The 15,717-nt window shown below is 48.7% G+C and overlaps 1 protein-coding gene across 1 annotated transcript in view; it reads right to left on the bottom strand.

Annotated features, from left to right (window-relative positions):
• The window catches only part of MOCOS (molybdenum cofactor sulfurase), a 35,067-nt gene extending 20,348 nt beyond the window's left edge, over positions 1-14,719 (bottom strand). The window contains exons 1-6 of the mRNA XM_004683853.2: positions 14,575-14,719; positions 10,330-10,419; positions 7,369-7,435; positions 5,892-6,533; positions 3,297-3,373; positions 2,486-2,685 (exon numbers count right to left, since the gene is read on the bottom strand). Of these exons, the coding sequence (XP_004683910.1) occupies positions 2,486-2,685; positions 3,297-3,373; positions 5,892-6,533; positions 7,369-7,435; positions 10,330-10,419; positions 14,575-14,716 (1,218 nt within the window). The 5' untranslated portion in view covers positions 14,717-14,719. The remainder of the gene's footprint in view (positions 1-2,485; positions 2,686-3,296; positions 3,374-5,891; positions 6,534-7,368; positions 7,436-10,329; positions 10,420-14,574) is intronic.
• Between the last annotated feature and the right edge of the window lie 998 nt (positions 14,720-15,717).

Below are 15,717 nucleotides of genomic sequence, written 5' to 3'. Positions count from 1 at the left end.
ATTAAGGAGAATGGAACTGAGAGCAGGTGGAGAATGGGAGCAGCACAGCCCCAGGCTGTCCCACTGCTGTGTAGACACTTCACGCTACCCGTTTGCTCCCATAGTGCTGTGAGAGTTGAGAAGAATCACAGAATTGCTGTTTGGAGAAGGGGTCCTCATTCACTCAGGGCTCAAAGGCAAGGCTGCACATGGAGATGGCTGTCTAGTTCCTCTGGCTGTGGGTCTAGGCCTCCATTCCCCCAAACGCTGGGGGCCCACTGAGGACCCTCAGCCTAGGACGACAGACTCAGGAAGCAACACCATGCCTGGCAGGTAAGACTTGGAAACTTCTCCCTGAGAGTCACATGTGGGGTGCCAGAGCCGCCATGAGGAGTGCAGTGCCTCTGCTGACTACAGGTCCCATGCAGTCAGCCTGACTTCCTTGGCTGTAGGACAATGGTGCCTCCCACATCCCCTGTGTCTCCACTGGACTGACAGCGTGCGGAGAAGCTATTTTCTGGGTTGAACTGATGAAAACAACTCTGCTCCTTCACCTCTGGCTTACAGCTTGGTGATAGGGAGGCCTACTGATGGAATTCAGGGGCTCCCTGGCAAGTACTACCTTGCAGAGCCACTGGATCTGGCCAAGTCTGTCTTTGGAGTCCAATAGTCTCCTTCCTAGAGAAGCCCCCTGATGCCCCAAACCCTAATTCTAGCCAAGATATACATAAATCTACCTACCATACCTACCCTTTCTCCCAACACACCTATATCCATCTTTAGTTACCACTGCTGGGAAACAAAGCACCTAAATTCTAGTGGAATAACATCATCACCAGTTTATTGCACTCACAGCTACCGTGGACCAGAAATTCAGGAAGGGCATAGAGACCCTGTTCCATGATTTCCTGCATTTCATCAGGAGGACTCTCAGTCTCCTGAGGAATGAAAGCTGCTGGGAATCACCTGGACTCACTGACTCATGAGCAGGAGGACTCACAATGGCACTGCCACCACAGTGCCTGTGATGGGTTTCCTCACAGGATGGCGGCTTGGCAGTAGAACTTCAAACACAGTCACTCGGGGCTCCAAGAGTGAGCACCCTGGGGAACAATGATGACATCACGGGGTCTTTTCAGACTGAGCCTCACAAGCCAGCAGTCTCACCTTCGATGTCATTCTATTGGGCACGAGAGTCACGAACCCACTGAGACTAAAGAAGAGGATGTAAGCACAGATGCTGCTCCAGCCACATTTACACTCTTCTTCCTAATTTCCCATCAGGACTCAGGTGCCTGTTGCCCTCGGCCCTGCAGACCCAAATAGGGGTATGGCCTGTGCCCAGCCAGGTGAGAGAAGGAGCTGCTGCAGGAGAAGAGCACATGAGAATGGGCCTGACCCCCAGGTAGCCTCCCACCCAGGAGCCTTTGTGCTCTGTGTTTACTGAATATCCGCTCCATACTTGCCCTGGGTTCAAGGAGCCTATGCTGAATCTCATTCAAGCCTACTGGCAGCACTGGTAGCAGGATATACTGTTAACCCCCGCCCCCAAAGATTTGTTTAAGCATACAATAACTAGGGTGTAGGCCAGAGGTGGGGGAAGGGGCTGAGCAGATTCATCAGAGACAGACTTGGGAGCAGAACTGGCAGATCAACGAAGTACACTGCTGAGGGGAGCAGTGGGCGAGACAAGGGAGATCTGCTGTGCCATGTGGGTCAGCTCTGGGGCGGGGATCAACCCATGCCACAGTGGCTGGCGATTGCTTGATAGCACTGTCTTTAACCCCTATGTCACCAGGGAGGCCCAAGGATATACACTGTTATCCTTGGTGAGGTTTAAGTTTACTTGCCCAACCTCACAGCAAGATGGTAATCAGAACCTAAATCCACATTCTTAACTACAGGATAGAGGGACTTCCACCAAAGGAACTGATGAAACTGGGAGTTCTGGTCTCAGAAACAAGAACCCAGAGCTTTCTCTTAGAAGGAGAAATTTTTACACCTCCTTTGAAAAAGAAACAACCACACCCAACTATGATGTCATCTTATCTTTCCAAAGGCCCCCAAATCCCTGTGGAACTCCCAGTTCCATGGCTGGTTTTCCTGGTGTATCTCAGCCACAGACTCTACTCTTGTAAGGAGCTTCATCTGCAAACATGCGCTGCTCTGTCTACATTGCTTTTCTGTCTACACTATTTTGGGATGTCGTCCCTTGCTGGTAAGCTATCAACTCTCCCCATCTACCTCTATCAGCGAATAGATCTTTCCCCATTTGAAAGTGACCACTTAAAGCTGAAGAAACAGCCACGCTCATTAGAACTGTATGTGATGAGCACAAAGAATGCCTTCGCTAGGCCGGCTTCAGCGCCGATAGGGCAGGGCTTTCTCACAGGTCTGGAAGGACACAGCGGCTTTCACTACAAACATCAGGATTCAGGCAGGTTGCAGGTTACAGAGGAGAGAGATACTACTGTGAACAGGTCAGCAAGATGAAAAGAAAACCCACCTGGGAGTAGCCAATGATGTTCCCATTGTCATCAAGCACATTAAAGTTGATGATTGGACCGTGAACCTCCGGGCTGCTGAACTCAGAGTCACTGTAAATGCACACAACAGGGGCTCCGTTGGGGTACCGGAGAGCAGACAGGGCCGTGTAAGTGTACTGAGTCAAGGTGAAGGTGTGCTGCCTTATTTGCGCCATTCCACCTGAAAAGCAATTATGAGACATCAGTGAGAATCATGAATTTTGTGTAAAACTCCCTCGCTTATTTTTAAGAAAACAGGACCGTGATAATTGGCAAACATGGATCTTACAGTGATGATTTTAAACACATGTAAATACTGTTTTTCAATGCCCACAGATGTTAAGTCCTTGGTATTAAACAGTTTACCATTGTGGTCTCTGTGGAAGCTTCCCATAGGAATTCTTGTCATTCTCTCTCTATTTTTTTTTTTAAATAATGTTACTTAGGGCCCTCCCTGCTGGCGCAATGGGGTAGGACGCAACACTGCAAGCTGGTGGCAGCCGCTTTGGTGGGAGTTTGATCCCTGCCCTGGAGGTGACCGCATGGCATGGCAGACCTCTCCTGACCCTCCCGCTGCACCCCTCAGCAGTGTACTTTGTTAGTCTGCCTGTTCTGCTCCCAACTCTGTCTCTGGTGAAGCCTCTCACTGCCCCTGTGCCTCTGGCCTGTACCCTAGTTCTGTATGAATAAATAAATAAATCTTTTAAAATAAATAAATAATGTTACTTAAACATTCAAGTACTTTAGACCTTTTGATGGTAGATAGATAGATGTATAAAAATATCCACTGACCTGTGAGACGCTCAAGGGCATCAAATCCATGTTTAAGTGCTATCACGTCAAGGAAGGAGATGGTACCATCTTCGAACCTGCAGCCACAGGTGGGAAGAAGGTCAAAGCATGGCCAGTGTCTCCACAGGCTTTTTGAGTATGAAACCAGGTTTTGGCCTAGACTTATAGCCTATGAAGGCCTTTCCCTATTGTGCCCCCTTTCAGGACAAAGAGTTCTGCACAGACAAGCCTGCCTCCCGCCCTGATCACGCAGCATGAGCCACAGAGGTGATTAAAGGCCCTAACTGGTGTGATCACCTTGAGAAATCTTTCATTCCCTTACAGGAAGACTCTAGACTTAATAAAACCTCAAGTGCTGTGGGCGCTTGAAATGTTGCCTTTGACCACAAGAGGGCACCACCCTCATGGCAACCATTCTGCGTGATCACTGGCAGCTGCTGTGAGACTCTTAACCAGTCTACCGCGCGCTGCGCTGCCCAGGCGCCGGAGGTCACCTTGGGCTTGCGCGTGGGGCGCGCGTGAGCCTGGTCTCGCAGGCAGTAGCGCAGACCCGCCGGCAAGGACCGCGGGACGTTCTGTGGTCACTGCTTCCAGCCGTTCCTCTCTCTCCCCCAAGTTATGCTTCAGCCTGACCGACTGTGGCCATCTGTACTGCCACGCCTCTCTGGGCAAAGGTAAAAGCAACGGATGCCTGATTTGTCATACACTTTTACTTTCAAAGCGGTTGGACAAGATCATCGGGCGTGCCTCATGTACTTCCAAAGCCCATGTGCCAAATTCTCAAAGAAAAGGTTTCAGATCGTCAGCTGTTTACCCACACCTTGCCCGTCTGGAACTACACCCCTCCTCTCAGATTTCAGTTGGTCCTTTTAGCTGAATAAAATTTGACTTATCATTTTTTCCTGCCTTTCATTTATAGATGCTGTGCGCCTGTCATCCTGTTCTTGAGAATATTAAATGCTGTATCATGACACCTGGATTCAAAACGCTTTACATTAGCATTTCTGTTATAGAAAACCCATCTATGGAGAAGTCCCAAATAAAAGAGACAAGTCACCTATAACACACATTGATGCTGCCTCCCTCTTGGTCTTCACCTGTATTAGCTCTAAAGAACAGTATCCTTTTAGAAATTCACTTATTAAGAAAACAATATGTGTCCATTCCCATGGCTGCCTGCAGAGGTTCATCCCCAGGGATCCAGCTCTGGGTCTACACTCAGGGGCCATAACTCTACCACCAAGGTCATGCCCCGCTCTATAGGACCCTTGGGTCTACACTGGGTCTGTGCAGAATCCAGACCCCCCAGGCCTTCTCAGGCATCAGTAGAGTGACAAGCTCCTAGGTTAGCTGCCATTTTTATCCTCACACATGGTCATATGACCCAGAGGATTTCTGGGCATGACCCACACAACCTGTCCCTGCAACCTGAGGAAGACACACAAACACAAGCAGAAGCCTGAGTTCTTTGAGGGCCAACAGCTGCCTACCCTCCAACTCCCTGTGTAACTCAGAGACTGCTATTAAGAATGTCCTACACGCAGGGGTGGATGAGCACAAAAGACGAGGATGATAGTGCACTGGGGAACGGTGTGGGGATTTCACAGGGAAACCATACATTGTACAAAAATGAAGGATGATGTAAGGAATATATTAAATACTTTTTAAAATGTCCTACCTGTCTTGTGGTCTCTAGTTTAATTGCTTCTTCTTGCTTGCTAACTAGGTGCCAGCATGAGCTGAAGAGACAGCTGTGTTATCAACATGTGTAAAACTTGTTCCAAATGGCACCATCTTTAAAAATCACCACTTTATAGATGGCTGGATTAAAAAGATGTGGTCCATAGACACGTGGCATATTACTCAGCAATCAAAAAAGATAAACTCATGCCTTTCACAGCAACATGAATGGAGCTGGAGGGGATCATACTTAGTGAAATAAACCAGGAAGAAAAATAAAAATACCAGATGGTTTCACTCATAGAAGACTCATAGCAGGGGCATAAAGGACCAGGGGGCGGAGGGGGGGGGGGCGGTAAAACAATAATAATAGTAATAATGGATTATCTCTTTCATACCAGACAGTTTACTGGAGTGGAGTGGGAAATGGGATCAAAACTGGGGGGGCGGGGGGGAGAAGTGCATTGGACTGTGATGATGGCACACACAACGGGTGACTTGGTGATGGGAAGTCCATGGGGATTACAACTGAGGTGGGAAAAGGCACAAAATGATGTAAAAATAAACTATTATGTTATTAAAATAAGTAAATATAAATAATTAATTTTTTTTAAAACACCACTTAATTCCTGCTACTTCCTGTCAGTGCTGTGGGCAAAGGCCTGGTGGCCCACCCTCCTTACTCCCTTCAGGCTTTTTACCTCCCCTCATTACAGCCCTTATCTACAGGCCCGCGTCCTCCACGGCTGTGGAGAAGGGGGTCAAAGTTCACTGCACCATGGCTGGCGCGCCTCAGCCGATCTCGGCCTTCAGATCTCAGCCGTGCCGCCGCCTCCTGCCCTGACCTTGGAGCCCAGCCCAGCCCTTGCACCATCCAACAAGTGACACATGTCAGCCCCTCCCACCCCAAGTTACCTTTCGGTCACCGACTGTCTTGGGATATAGAAGTCCTCTCCTACCAGGTACGCAGCAGCTGTGCCTCCTCCAAAGTAGGATTTCCTCAGCAGAGAAGCTATCTGGTTATTCACCAGCAAAGCGCCCAGGCCGGTGGGGAAGCCAAAGATCTTGTAGAAGGAGATGGGGACAAAGTCGGCCCGGTGAGCCGACAGGTCCAAGGGCGAGGTGCTCACATAGGAGGCCGCGTCCAGCAGCACCAACCACTTCCCAGGGGCACTGGCAGGGCACATCCGCCCCGCCTTGACCTCTCCTATCCAGGACAGGGGATATCTGGTTCCAGAAAAGTTACTTTGAGCTGGGTAACAGAAGAGATGTGGAACTTGGCAGTCAGGGTCCCCGGCGGCCACACCCCGTTTCTCTGCCAAACACATTTCCTCCAGGCTGACCGGGGTGGAATTGACGCCCCTGGCTCTGGCGACCTCTCTCATGCCCACCACAGAGGTGTGGCTGTCGGTGAGGTAACAGAACCGACTCCCGCTGTTGTCTGGACCACTGGACACCCACGGGAAGGCCTCTGCCACCAGCTTGAGAGCAGCCGTGGCCCCAGATGTGAAGATCACACTGTAGTCCTCTGGGGTGGTGTGGAAGTGAGCCAGGATCCTGGAAGAAGCACAGATCATGGCGACTATTTGGACTCGGTCCAGAGCTACATGGGTGGAAGCAGTTGTATTTCCACTAAATGTGTCAGCTGTCTAGCTGTGAATTTAGGAGAAAATCAAGGTAGACTTTACCACAATGATGAAGTTAGGTCAGGGACAGAAGGAAATCACCTTGTCTGCCAGGTCCCTGACTCCATCTGGGGAAGACAAAACTCCACATAGCCTAATTTTAGCTGCGAACACCTTTCCTCAGTCTGCTCTCTGGCTCTATCCTAACAGATGCTGTTGGCAGCTTGTTCACATGGCTTTGAATGTTCACAGCCTATGGCAAAACAGGACCACTTCCAAACTGGAAATGATTTGTAACTGTATCAACTTAAGAAACTTCAGGTATCCCCTACAAATTATTTGCCAAAATGAATTATTCCATGTGATAAAATGTAAAGGGCTATTCACATGCAGACATCAGTAAAGAGGAGGGAGATGAGTAACACAAGAGGCCTAGTGAAACATAGAAAGACAAACCAGAAGAACTGCTTTCCTCCTTTCTGAAAACAAGACTTAAGAAGCTGGTCGGTCTTGTCATGCCGGCCCCAGGAGGTCCTGCACAGGTCCTGAGTCATAGCTGTTGTGCACACCTACCTGTGCTACCCTGCTCTGCTCCTACTCATGCTCACCTGCCTGTCTTCCACCCCTGACGTTTGCCATTGTGAATGCGAGGCCACTGAGCTGCATGGACCTTCCAGGAACCAGCTAAAAATGTCCATGGAATGCAGGCGGTGGGAGAAGGAAATCCACCCACCTAGGAGCCCCACGAGACCTGCTCCTGCCCTCACCTGTAGCGCACCTGCTCCACCGTGTCGTGGGTGAGCTTGCTGCTGATGTTCTGGCTGTGGGGATTACCTGCCAGGTGACAGAGATAGAGCTGTTGAGTAAGTCCTTATAGTCTCTCCTGCCTTAGTCTCTCCCTCTCTTCTCCAGAGCCCTCTCTCCCATTCCTCAAAAAGTTAAGTGTAAAATGACCATAAGACCCAGCAATACCACTCTTGGCTATATACTCAAAAGATATGAAAACATACCCACACAGGATTTGTGCTTGTGAATGTTGGTAACATTTTTGTTTGTAAGCCGAATTCTGGGAACAATATAAATATCCATCAATGCTTGAACAGATAAACAAAATGTGGTACATGCTTACCTGGAAAATTACTCCTCAATAAAAAGGAATAAACAACTATGTCATAAACAAAACTCAAAAACATGCTAATGAAAGATGCCAGATGCAAAAGGTCACATGTGATTCCAGTTATATGAAATGTAGAGCAGAGGCAAATGGAGAGAGAGAGAGAGAAAATAGTAAATCCATGTTTGCCTGGGGCTGCTGTAGCAAGAGGGATTGATTGTTACCTGGCATCAGAGATCTTACTAGAATAAGTGTTCTGATAGAGTAATAGCAATGGCTGCACCACTTAGTAAAAATTAATGAATTCTACATTTGAGGTGAATTTTATGATATGTAAAATATCAACCAATAAAGCTTCTAAATAAACAAAAGAAACCCTTTGCTTATTAGTAAAACAAGATGGGACCTGATACCATTTCTGGGAATGGAAGTTGACCCAGAGGCAGCTAGATCAATTTCCAGACCCTTCTGTACAAGATGCCTGACAGGTGGCCAGGTGGGCCCTCTTATGAACTCCGGGGAGTCAGGTACACAACCTCAAAAGGCTGCCCCTTCCCTGACCGTGGGAGCTGTTAACAGGACTTAGCTGAAGTCCCCATCTGTCGGCTATGTTCATGACTTTGCTGCTCTCACTGCTCCTGCAGAAACACATTTCTGTCCTCCTCCAAACATGTGGCAGGGGCCACTCATTCCTTTAGCTTCCCATTCTCAAGGCTGAAGGCTCTTCCTTGTCAATTGCTAGGTGTTCTGCCCTCCTGGCCCCGCAGTGTGTCCCTGAGCATCTGCCTCAAAACTCAGGCCTCACAAGTGAACACAGACCTCTCAAGGACCTGACCAGCTCAGGCTGGGCACCAGCATTCTCAGGAGCAGGACCACATGTGCATATTAACGTGGTCTTGGCCTTTTTGTTGTAAGATTTTTTTTTTTCTTTAAACCACACTGTAGGGACACATTGATGCCTGCTCATTAAAGTTACCAGTGTGCTGGACCCTCTTTGGTAGTGCAGTGAGTTAAAGCACAGCACTAAGAAGCTAAAGCCACTTCACCATAAATTCGATCCCCACCCTGGAGGTGACCCACATGGCGTGGCAGACCTCTCGTGACCCACCCACTGCTCCCCTCAGCAGTGTACTTTGTCAGTAGACCTGTTCTGCTCTCCATTCTGTCTCTGGTGAGTCTTCTCACCACCCTGCACCTCTGGCCTGTACTCCAGAAAAAAAAAAAAAGTTACCAGTGTGCTTTGCCACAATAGCTAGCAAGCTGTGGATCACTGCTTATCCCATTGCCACCTCCAGTCTCCAATTATCTCTCAGACCAGTACATGTTCCATGGTTATGGCTCTTGCAAAGGCTAGAGAACGGGAATTGCAGGTCTCTTTGCAAATCACAGATTAAAATCAAGAAAAACGTCAATACTGGTATCTTCCTGGAGACAGTTCCCCAGATTAAAATATCTGCTGGCTGCTCAAAGCCTTAGTGTGGCTTTCTGGGTCTGCATGGTCTTCATGAACAGAGATGCCTGCCTGGGGCTCAGGACCAGCACTTGGAGCCCAGCTCCTGGGTCTGGCCTGCTCCAATACTTCCTGACAGCCTGGCCTCAGGTTAGTTACCTGTATTCCCAGGGGCCCCCCTTCCCTTCCTGTATAACAGGATGATGGCAAAACCTATCTGTGAGCTTGTCAGATACAGAAACTCTATCTTGGCTTGCCTTGAGCATGGGAACATTTCCTGATGTCATTTATTGCTATTAACCTTATCTGCCTTCACTATTGATGCTCTTATTTGAAACTGCCTTTCCAAGGTTATCTCCTGATCATACTACCTGCTGGTTAGTGCCATCAATGACTGTCTACCTGTCTAGAATCAAGTTCCAACTCCACAGAATGCCTACAATGCCCCTGCCTTACTCTCCACTTTGGATTCCCCTTCCTCTCTGTTCTTCGGTCGGATCTTGAAACCACTACAGGGTCTTGGCACATGCTATTCCCTCTTTTCTGGAATGTTCTTCACCTCCTCTTTTCCAAGTGAATCCATGCCCAGCCTGGATATCCCATGCCTAAGGGAACTTGCCTGATACTCTGTGGATACAGATCTCCTGAGCCCATAACCCTTTTGTTCACAGCCATTAAAGAGGGTGTAGCCTACATTTATTTGGACATCACTCAATTAGGGTCTTATCTTGACTAAACCATAGTCCACGAGCACAGGGACTGTGTCTACTTTGTTCCCATCACAGAGGTGTGCACCCCACACCAGAGTGGCTTCACAGACATTTATGGAGTGAGCAAATGAATGAATGCTCCTCCTGTAGCCCCACTTTCTCCACCCACAGGGTCAACCTACCACCCAAGACATCACCTTTGTACCTGACATTGATCCCTTCTGCTGGAAGTTTCCTGTGTGGCCCTAAGCCAGCTATCCCCTCCTGGCAGCACAAGTATTACATAGAATGACCCCTCTAGGTGTTTACCTGACCCTTTCCCTCCCTTAGGGACTTTTCAGCACAGACACAGTCTATTAGTTCAACATTTATTAAGCATAGATATATCCACTGAAAATTACTGGCTAATGTTTAATGAAAAAAAAAAAGTCAGTTATGGTGTGCTTTTCTTTACCATAAATGTTTCCAATGAGATCATTTGTGAAGCTGGTGAGCTGGCTCTGGGGGAACAAGGTGGCTCCTGCATGGTCAAGGTAGACAGTTCCTATAAGGCAATATGACACAGCGCTGCGGTTATTTAACAACAGATATTCCACTCTTTTCACCTACATCTGTTTGTATCACACTGAGTGCCCATCTGATGCATAAGACTTAACAAGAGGCCACTGATTTCCCCAGCACCTTGATCTGTGCTTGCTAATCAAGTGTAGATATGAACAATGGATGAACTTCATTGAAGCACTTAATGACCTGTCAAGCCCTAAGAGAACCTTCCTGATTCAGCTCTCTTGGCTATCTCTCAGTTAGTTCTGCCAACAGACCTTCCTATGGTTTTAATTCTTTTTGATCCTTTAGAAATTGTTTAATTTTCAGGTGTTTATTTCTAGTGTATATAAATTGAATAGGTATTTGTATATTGATCTCATAGTCTATGCCCAGTTGAACTTGTTTCTTAGTTCTAACAGTTTTGTCTATGAGCATTTTTTTTTAAAACAAGATTGTGTTTTAGCAAGTATAGTTTTACTTCTTCCTTTCCAATCTGGATGCTTTTTGTTCATTTATTTGCCCTGGCTAGAACTGCTATATAATGACCAGCATGAACAGTTGACTAGAATGAACAGATATCTTTGTCTTGTTCCCCATTTTAGGGGTAAAGCTTTCAGTCTTACACCATTCAATATAGTATTAGTTGTGGGGTTTTTTGTAGATGCCCTTTATCAAGTTGATTATTTCCTTTTACTCTTCACTTACAAAGTGGTTCTGCATTCTATAAATATTTATTGAGTGCCAGCAGGAATATAAAGGACCAGGGGAGAAAATAATAATAATAATAATAATAATAATAATAATAATAATAATAATAATAATAATAATAATAATGAACTACATACAAGAGACATTTTACAGGGGTAGAGTGGGGATGGGATCAAAAATGGGGTGAAGGGCAGTGTACTGGACTATGGTGATGGCACACGGGTGATTTGGTGATGGGAAGCCCGCAGGGATTACAATTGAGACGGAAAAGGCACAAAATGGTGTAAAAATAAACTATTATATTATTTTTGAAAATATATTTATTGAGTGCTTACCATGCACCAGGAGCTGTTGCAAGTGCTAGAAGCACAATGACAGACAAAATAGAAACTTATATAAGTGTTAGAGAAAGACTATAAACAAATCAATATAAACTATGTCAGGTGGTAAGAAATCTTATGGCTCAGTTGTATAAAAATAAAAGCATGCACACTGGTGTGCATAACTACAGACAGCCACTGGTTTATGGCAAATAAGATATGAGTGGCAACAGTTGATTCTGGGTGGGCCAGGCTGGCTGTGAGTGAAGCAAGAAAGAGCTCCTTGGCCATTTTTAACCTTCCTTTGGCACCTTTTGGATGTGGTAGCATGTAAATATACCCAGTTAAAAAAATTAGTATTACATTAATGTTGTCTTCTACTGGAGGTTTAGAAATACCAAGAAACCAAACCAAAATATGTCAGGAAGATGCCCAAGGTAAAGCCCAAGTGCTGCTGTGGAAAGTGAGGGGTTCAGAGGCACATCTGAACTGGGCCCATGGTCTTTCTTTCACAAGGCCAGAAAGCTATCTGGGAGAAGGCTGCTTTGGCCTTTCAGCTAATAGCTAATTAGGCAGAGGGGGTGGGCAGGGGGAAGCAAGTCATATTAGGAGGTCAGCCAGCATAGTGGTTTACAATGCAGAATCCAAGTTTGCCAAACTGCATGGACTGGCCTCGCCGCTAGCCAGTGGATTCCTTCACCTGCAAAAGGGATGAGGCTTAAATTGGTTGGTAGATGACAGCGCCTAGTTCAGTGCCTGTCATACAGAACACATTCCACAAAGTTATTAAAAGTTATTAGAGCAGGCAAACAGCCCCCAAACCAATGGGCATTATATTTTTAAGAAGGAAAATTCCAAGTTCTCTTCAGTTCTCGGCTCCATTCAGGGTGACAGGCCATCAATAGGTACCTCAAAGCTTCAATAGTCCCCTGAAACACATCTGTACATCCAAGATGCTTCTTTCTTCAGAACAAGAAGATTCTAACCCAACCGGTTTGTGAAAATATTTCAGCACTTAAAGATTAAAGATTAAGTATTTAACTACCCAGAGCTAACAATTAACCAACTTCTCAAATGTGCAAAGACTATGTTTATGTGTATGTTGGGGGTAGGGGGAAAGAGGGAGGAGGTGGATAAGAAAGTGGTAAAGTGAAGCTTATGTTATTTTGGCAGCCCTGTAAGAATAAAAATTTTTTAAAGATGTCCCAAGGCTCCCAGCAGTGGGAAGGTAGTTTAGTTTACAAAAATCTGCTTCAGCTATCATATATAGGAAATGCTGGGAACTTGCAAATAAATTAACAAATACATGCAGATATCACTTCTGAGGGACGTGTCATTGGGTGATTTCATCATTTTGGGAACACCATAGGGTATACTTACCCAAACCTAGGGGCCAGGGCCTGCTGTTATTGAAGGAAAGGTCCTTCTCTTCCCTATGTACAAAGGGAAGCATGCAACACTGTCCCCAAAACAGCAGGTGTTAAAGGGGCTTTGAAGGCTAATCCAGGGACCCTAGCTATCCCTTCCAGATTTTGCATTCGAAGGGAAAAGCACTGTTCTCCCAGAAGGGACAAGCAGGGGCCCAGGGCACTGCCACTTTTCCAGGGTGGTGATGAGGAATGAGGTCAGCCAATGACAGGTGTGAGGGATCAGATTTGGAATGGATTAGGAGGTTAAGGAGGTGCGGTGTTCAAATACCTAATGAATGAGTTATTTGCCCTGGGATCCTCTGAGATTTGTTTAGAAAGAATGGTGATGGTGCAGAATGCCTCAGCATCTGTGGCTGTGCATTGTATGGGTCTAGTTCTGAGTAAAATGTCCACAATAAAATCAGCGAGTTTTCCATAAGACAAGGTTTTCATAATAAAGGTGTTGGGTAAGAGAGCTCCAAGATGGAAGCCGAGGGAAGGAGACTATCTCCCGCAGGTGAAAGTGACATTTTGTTGGAAGAAAAGAGGCCTCCAGAAAGTCCCTGGTCTCACTCATGAATTTAAGTACAGAAGGAGGACATATCCTTCAAGGCCCCTCGAGGAAAATATAGTCACTGTGTGAAAGAAGGAAATGGTCCAAAGAACTAGTATCAACTACTTGATTTGATGAAAGGTAGATCAGAAGAAAAAAAGAAAGAAAGAAAAAGAAAAGAAAGATCAGGGCTGCAATTCTGCTACAGGCAGCAGAAGGGTCATTAGTTGTTCATCACAGAATAAACACCTCAAATCCTGCCCACTTCACCCTACTCAGCCTGCACAGTTCTCAGGCTGAAGGAAGCACCTCAGCTAAAGTCACTGCCCAAAGCGGATAGTGCCCGCCTAGTGTATGGAGGAAGTAGCCTGGATCCTGACCCCCAGCCCTCCTCCGCACCCGCCGGACAGTAGTGTGACCACCAAAGGACCAGGCAGATTTTGACTTCCAATTGAACTTGTCTGTTCCGCCTTGCAGAATTCGAAGGCGGGAGGTGCGTTTTACATGTTAGTCCTGTACTTAAGCTCAAAGTGCATGTCTTGCTAATCAAGTTCCCTAGCGAACTTAGAGATCAGAGGCATGTTTATGACTTCAACAGCGCTTCGAAAGTAAAAGCTGCTGGAGAGTGGACTGGAGCTCAGCCTCTGGGGGCCGCCGGCTGCGCAGCCCCAATTCCCGGCGGGACACCCCGGCTGGCGCTCCAACCCTCCCCCCCCCGCCCCCCCCCCCCCCTCCACAGGCGGCCCACACACGGCTCCCATCCCGGCAAGGGCCCAACAACAGTCACGGTCGCTGGACGTGTCTACGTTTTGCAACCCCGGCTCTAATCGGGACCTTAAAGGTCCAGAAAGAGTCAGGAGTCTGGAGGTAAACGAAGGCGAAAAGCATCCTGAGCGAAGACAAGTGACAAAAGATTACGCTGGCCCTGCACTGCTGGAACGTCTAAGGACCGAGAGTAGCAAGAAAGAAGGCTTAGAGCTGCTGCTGGGACCTCAGGGAGCTGCGCCCACTAAGGACGCATTGCCACATCCTTCCAGATCTTTCCATTCAAAATGCGTCCCAAATGAGGTAACGCCGCTCCCGCCAGGCGCACCATCTCCTTCCACTTGGCTTCCAGGAACCGCCGCCCCTCCCGGCCCACGCAGGTGTCCCGCCTGCCTCACCTGCCAGGCGGCCGAATTCGCGCGCCCGCAGCTCGCTCAGGCTGCGCTGGCCGTAGCCATAAGTGAGCTGCCCAGCACTGGAATCCAGGAACCGCGCGAAGCTCAAGAGCTCGGCGCCCGACTGCGCTGCCTCGCCGGCCATGACCCAGGCCAGTCCCGTCCGCCGCGCGGTCCAGGACGGCGGGATCCAGAGAGCTGCCTGGCCCGCTCCTGGCGACTCCGCCCCCGCCGCGCCCGGGTCGTTCCTCCCCGCTGGCCAGTGGCACAGGCCCGCGGCTGAGGGGCGGCGCCTCCCAGGACGTGCCGGCCTTGCCCCCGGCACCCTGACTCGAGGAGTTTCGCTTCTTCCCAGCCTTTTACCCGCCGGGGGTGGAAAGCTCGGAGGAGGGAGGAGGGCTCGTCGGTGTCGTCTCTGAAATGCTTCCGGACGGGACCCACGGAGACGCCTCCGCCACTTGGAGCACAAACTTCGCGCTGAGACGCGGGTGGAAGAAGCAACTAGTTGCCTTTTCCCGCGTCGCAGCCTAGAACTAACGTGCCCACACTGCGCACCCGAATCTCCCGGGGCCGCAGCCCCGCACCGCGCCCGCGCGCTCGCCTCAGAGGTGGGACTCGCGCTGGCGGTGCGCGGCGTTTGGGTGAGGCTTCTCCGCCTGTGGCTCCCGGGTGTGTGGGAACTGCCGAGAATGTAGCTAAGCAAAGGGTGGAAAGGAGGAAAGATTCGGGATCCACCAGGCTGAACACCGAGGGGGCCCGCGGGCCCTGGGCGGCCAGCACGCTAGCGCCGCCTCTCCTGCGCCCTCGGGCCTGCATCCTGGGTGCTGGGGTTAGAGCTACACACTGTTTCACCGCCCTGCTACAGGCCAGCCCCCGCGTGCGGAAAGTGCGAGGCTGGGTTGAGGGCTGTAGAGCAAGTGTGCTAAGTGGGGGCCCGGGTTCCCAGCAGAGACGTCAGGGGCGCTTTCAGGGGCCGGGCAGGGTTCGGTAGGTACAGTGAAAGGGCTCCAGACACTGTCCCAGGCCAGGTACCTGGTGGAGAACCAAAACTGGCGGAACCCAGTTTGGAACCTCTTGCGGAAAAGGGCAAGTGTTGGGACCTGGGTGACGGGACGCAGATTCTGTCCCAGTAGAGAATTCCAAGGC

This window comes from Condylura cristata, unplaced genomic scaffold (assembly GCF_000260355.1).
Source record: "Condylura cristata isolate star-nosed mole 26May11 unplaced genomic scaffold, ConCri1.0 scaffold00016, whole genome shotgun sequence".
NCBI classification, from domain to species: Eukaryota; Metazoa; Chordata; class Mammalia; order Eulipotyphla; family Talpidae; genus Condylura; species Condylura cristata.
This window is presented reverse-complemented; position numbering and strand designations above follow the sequence as displayed.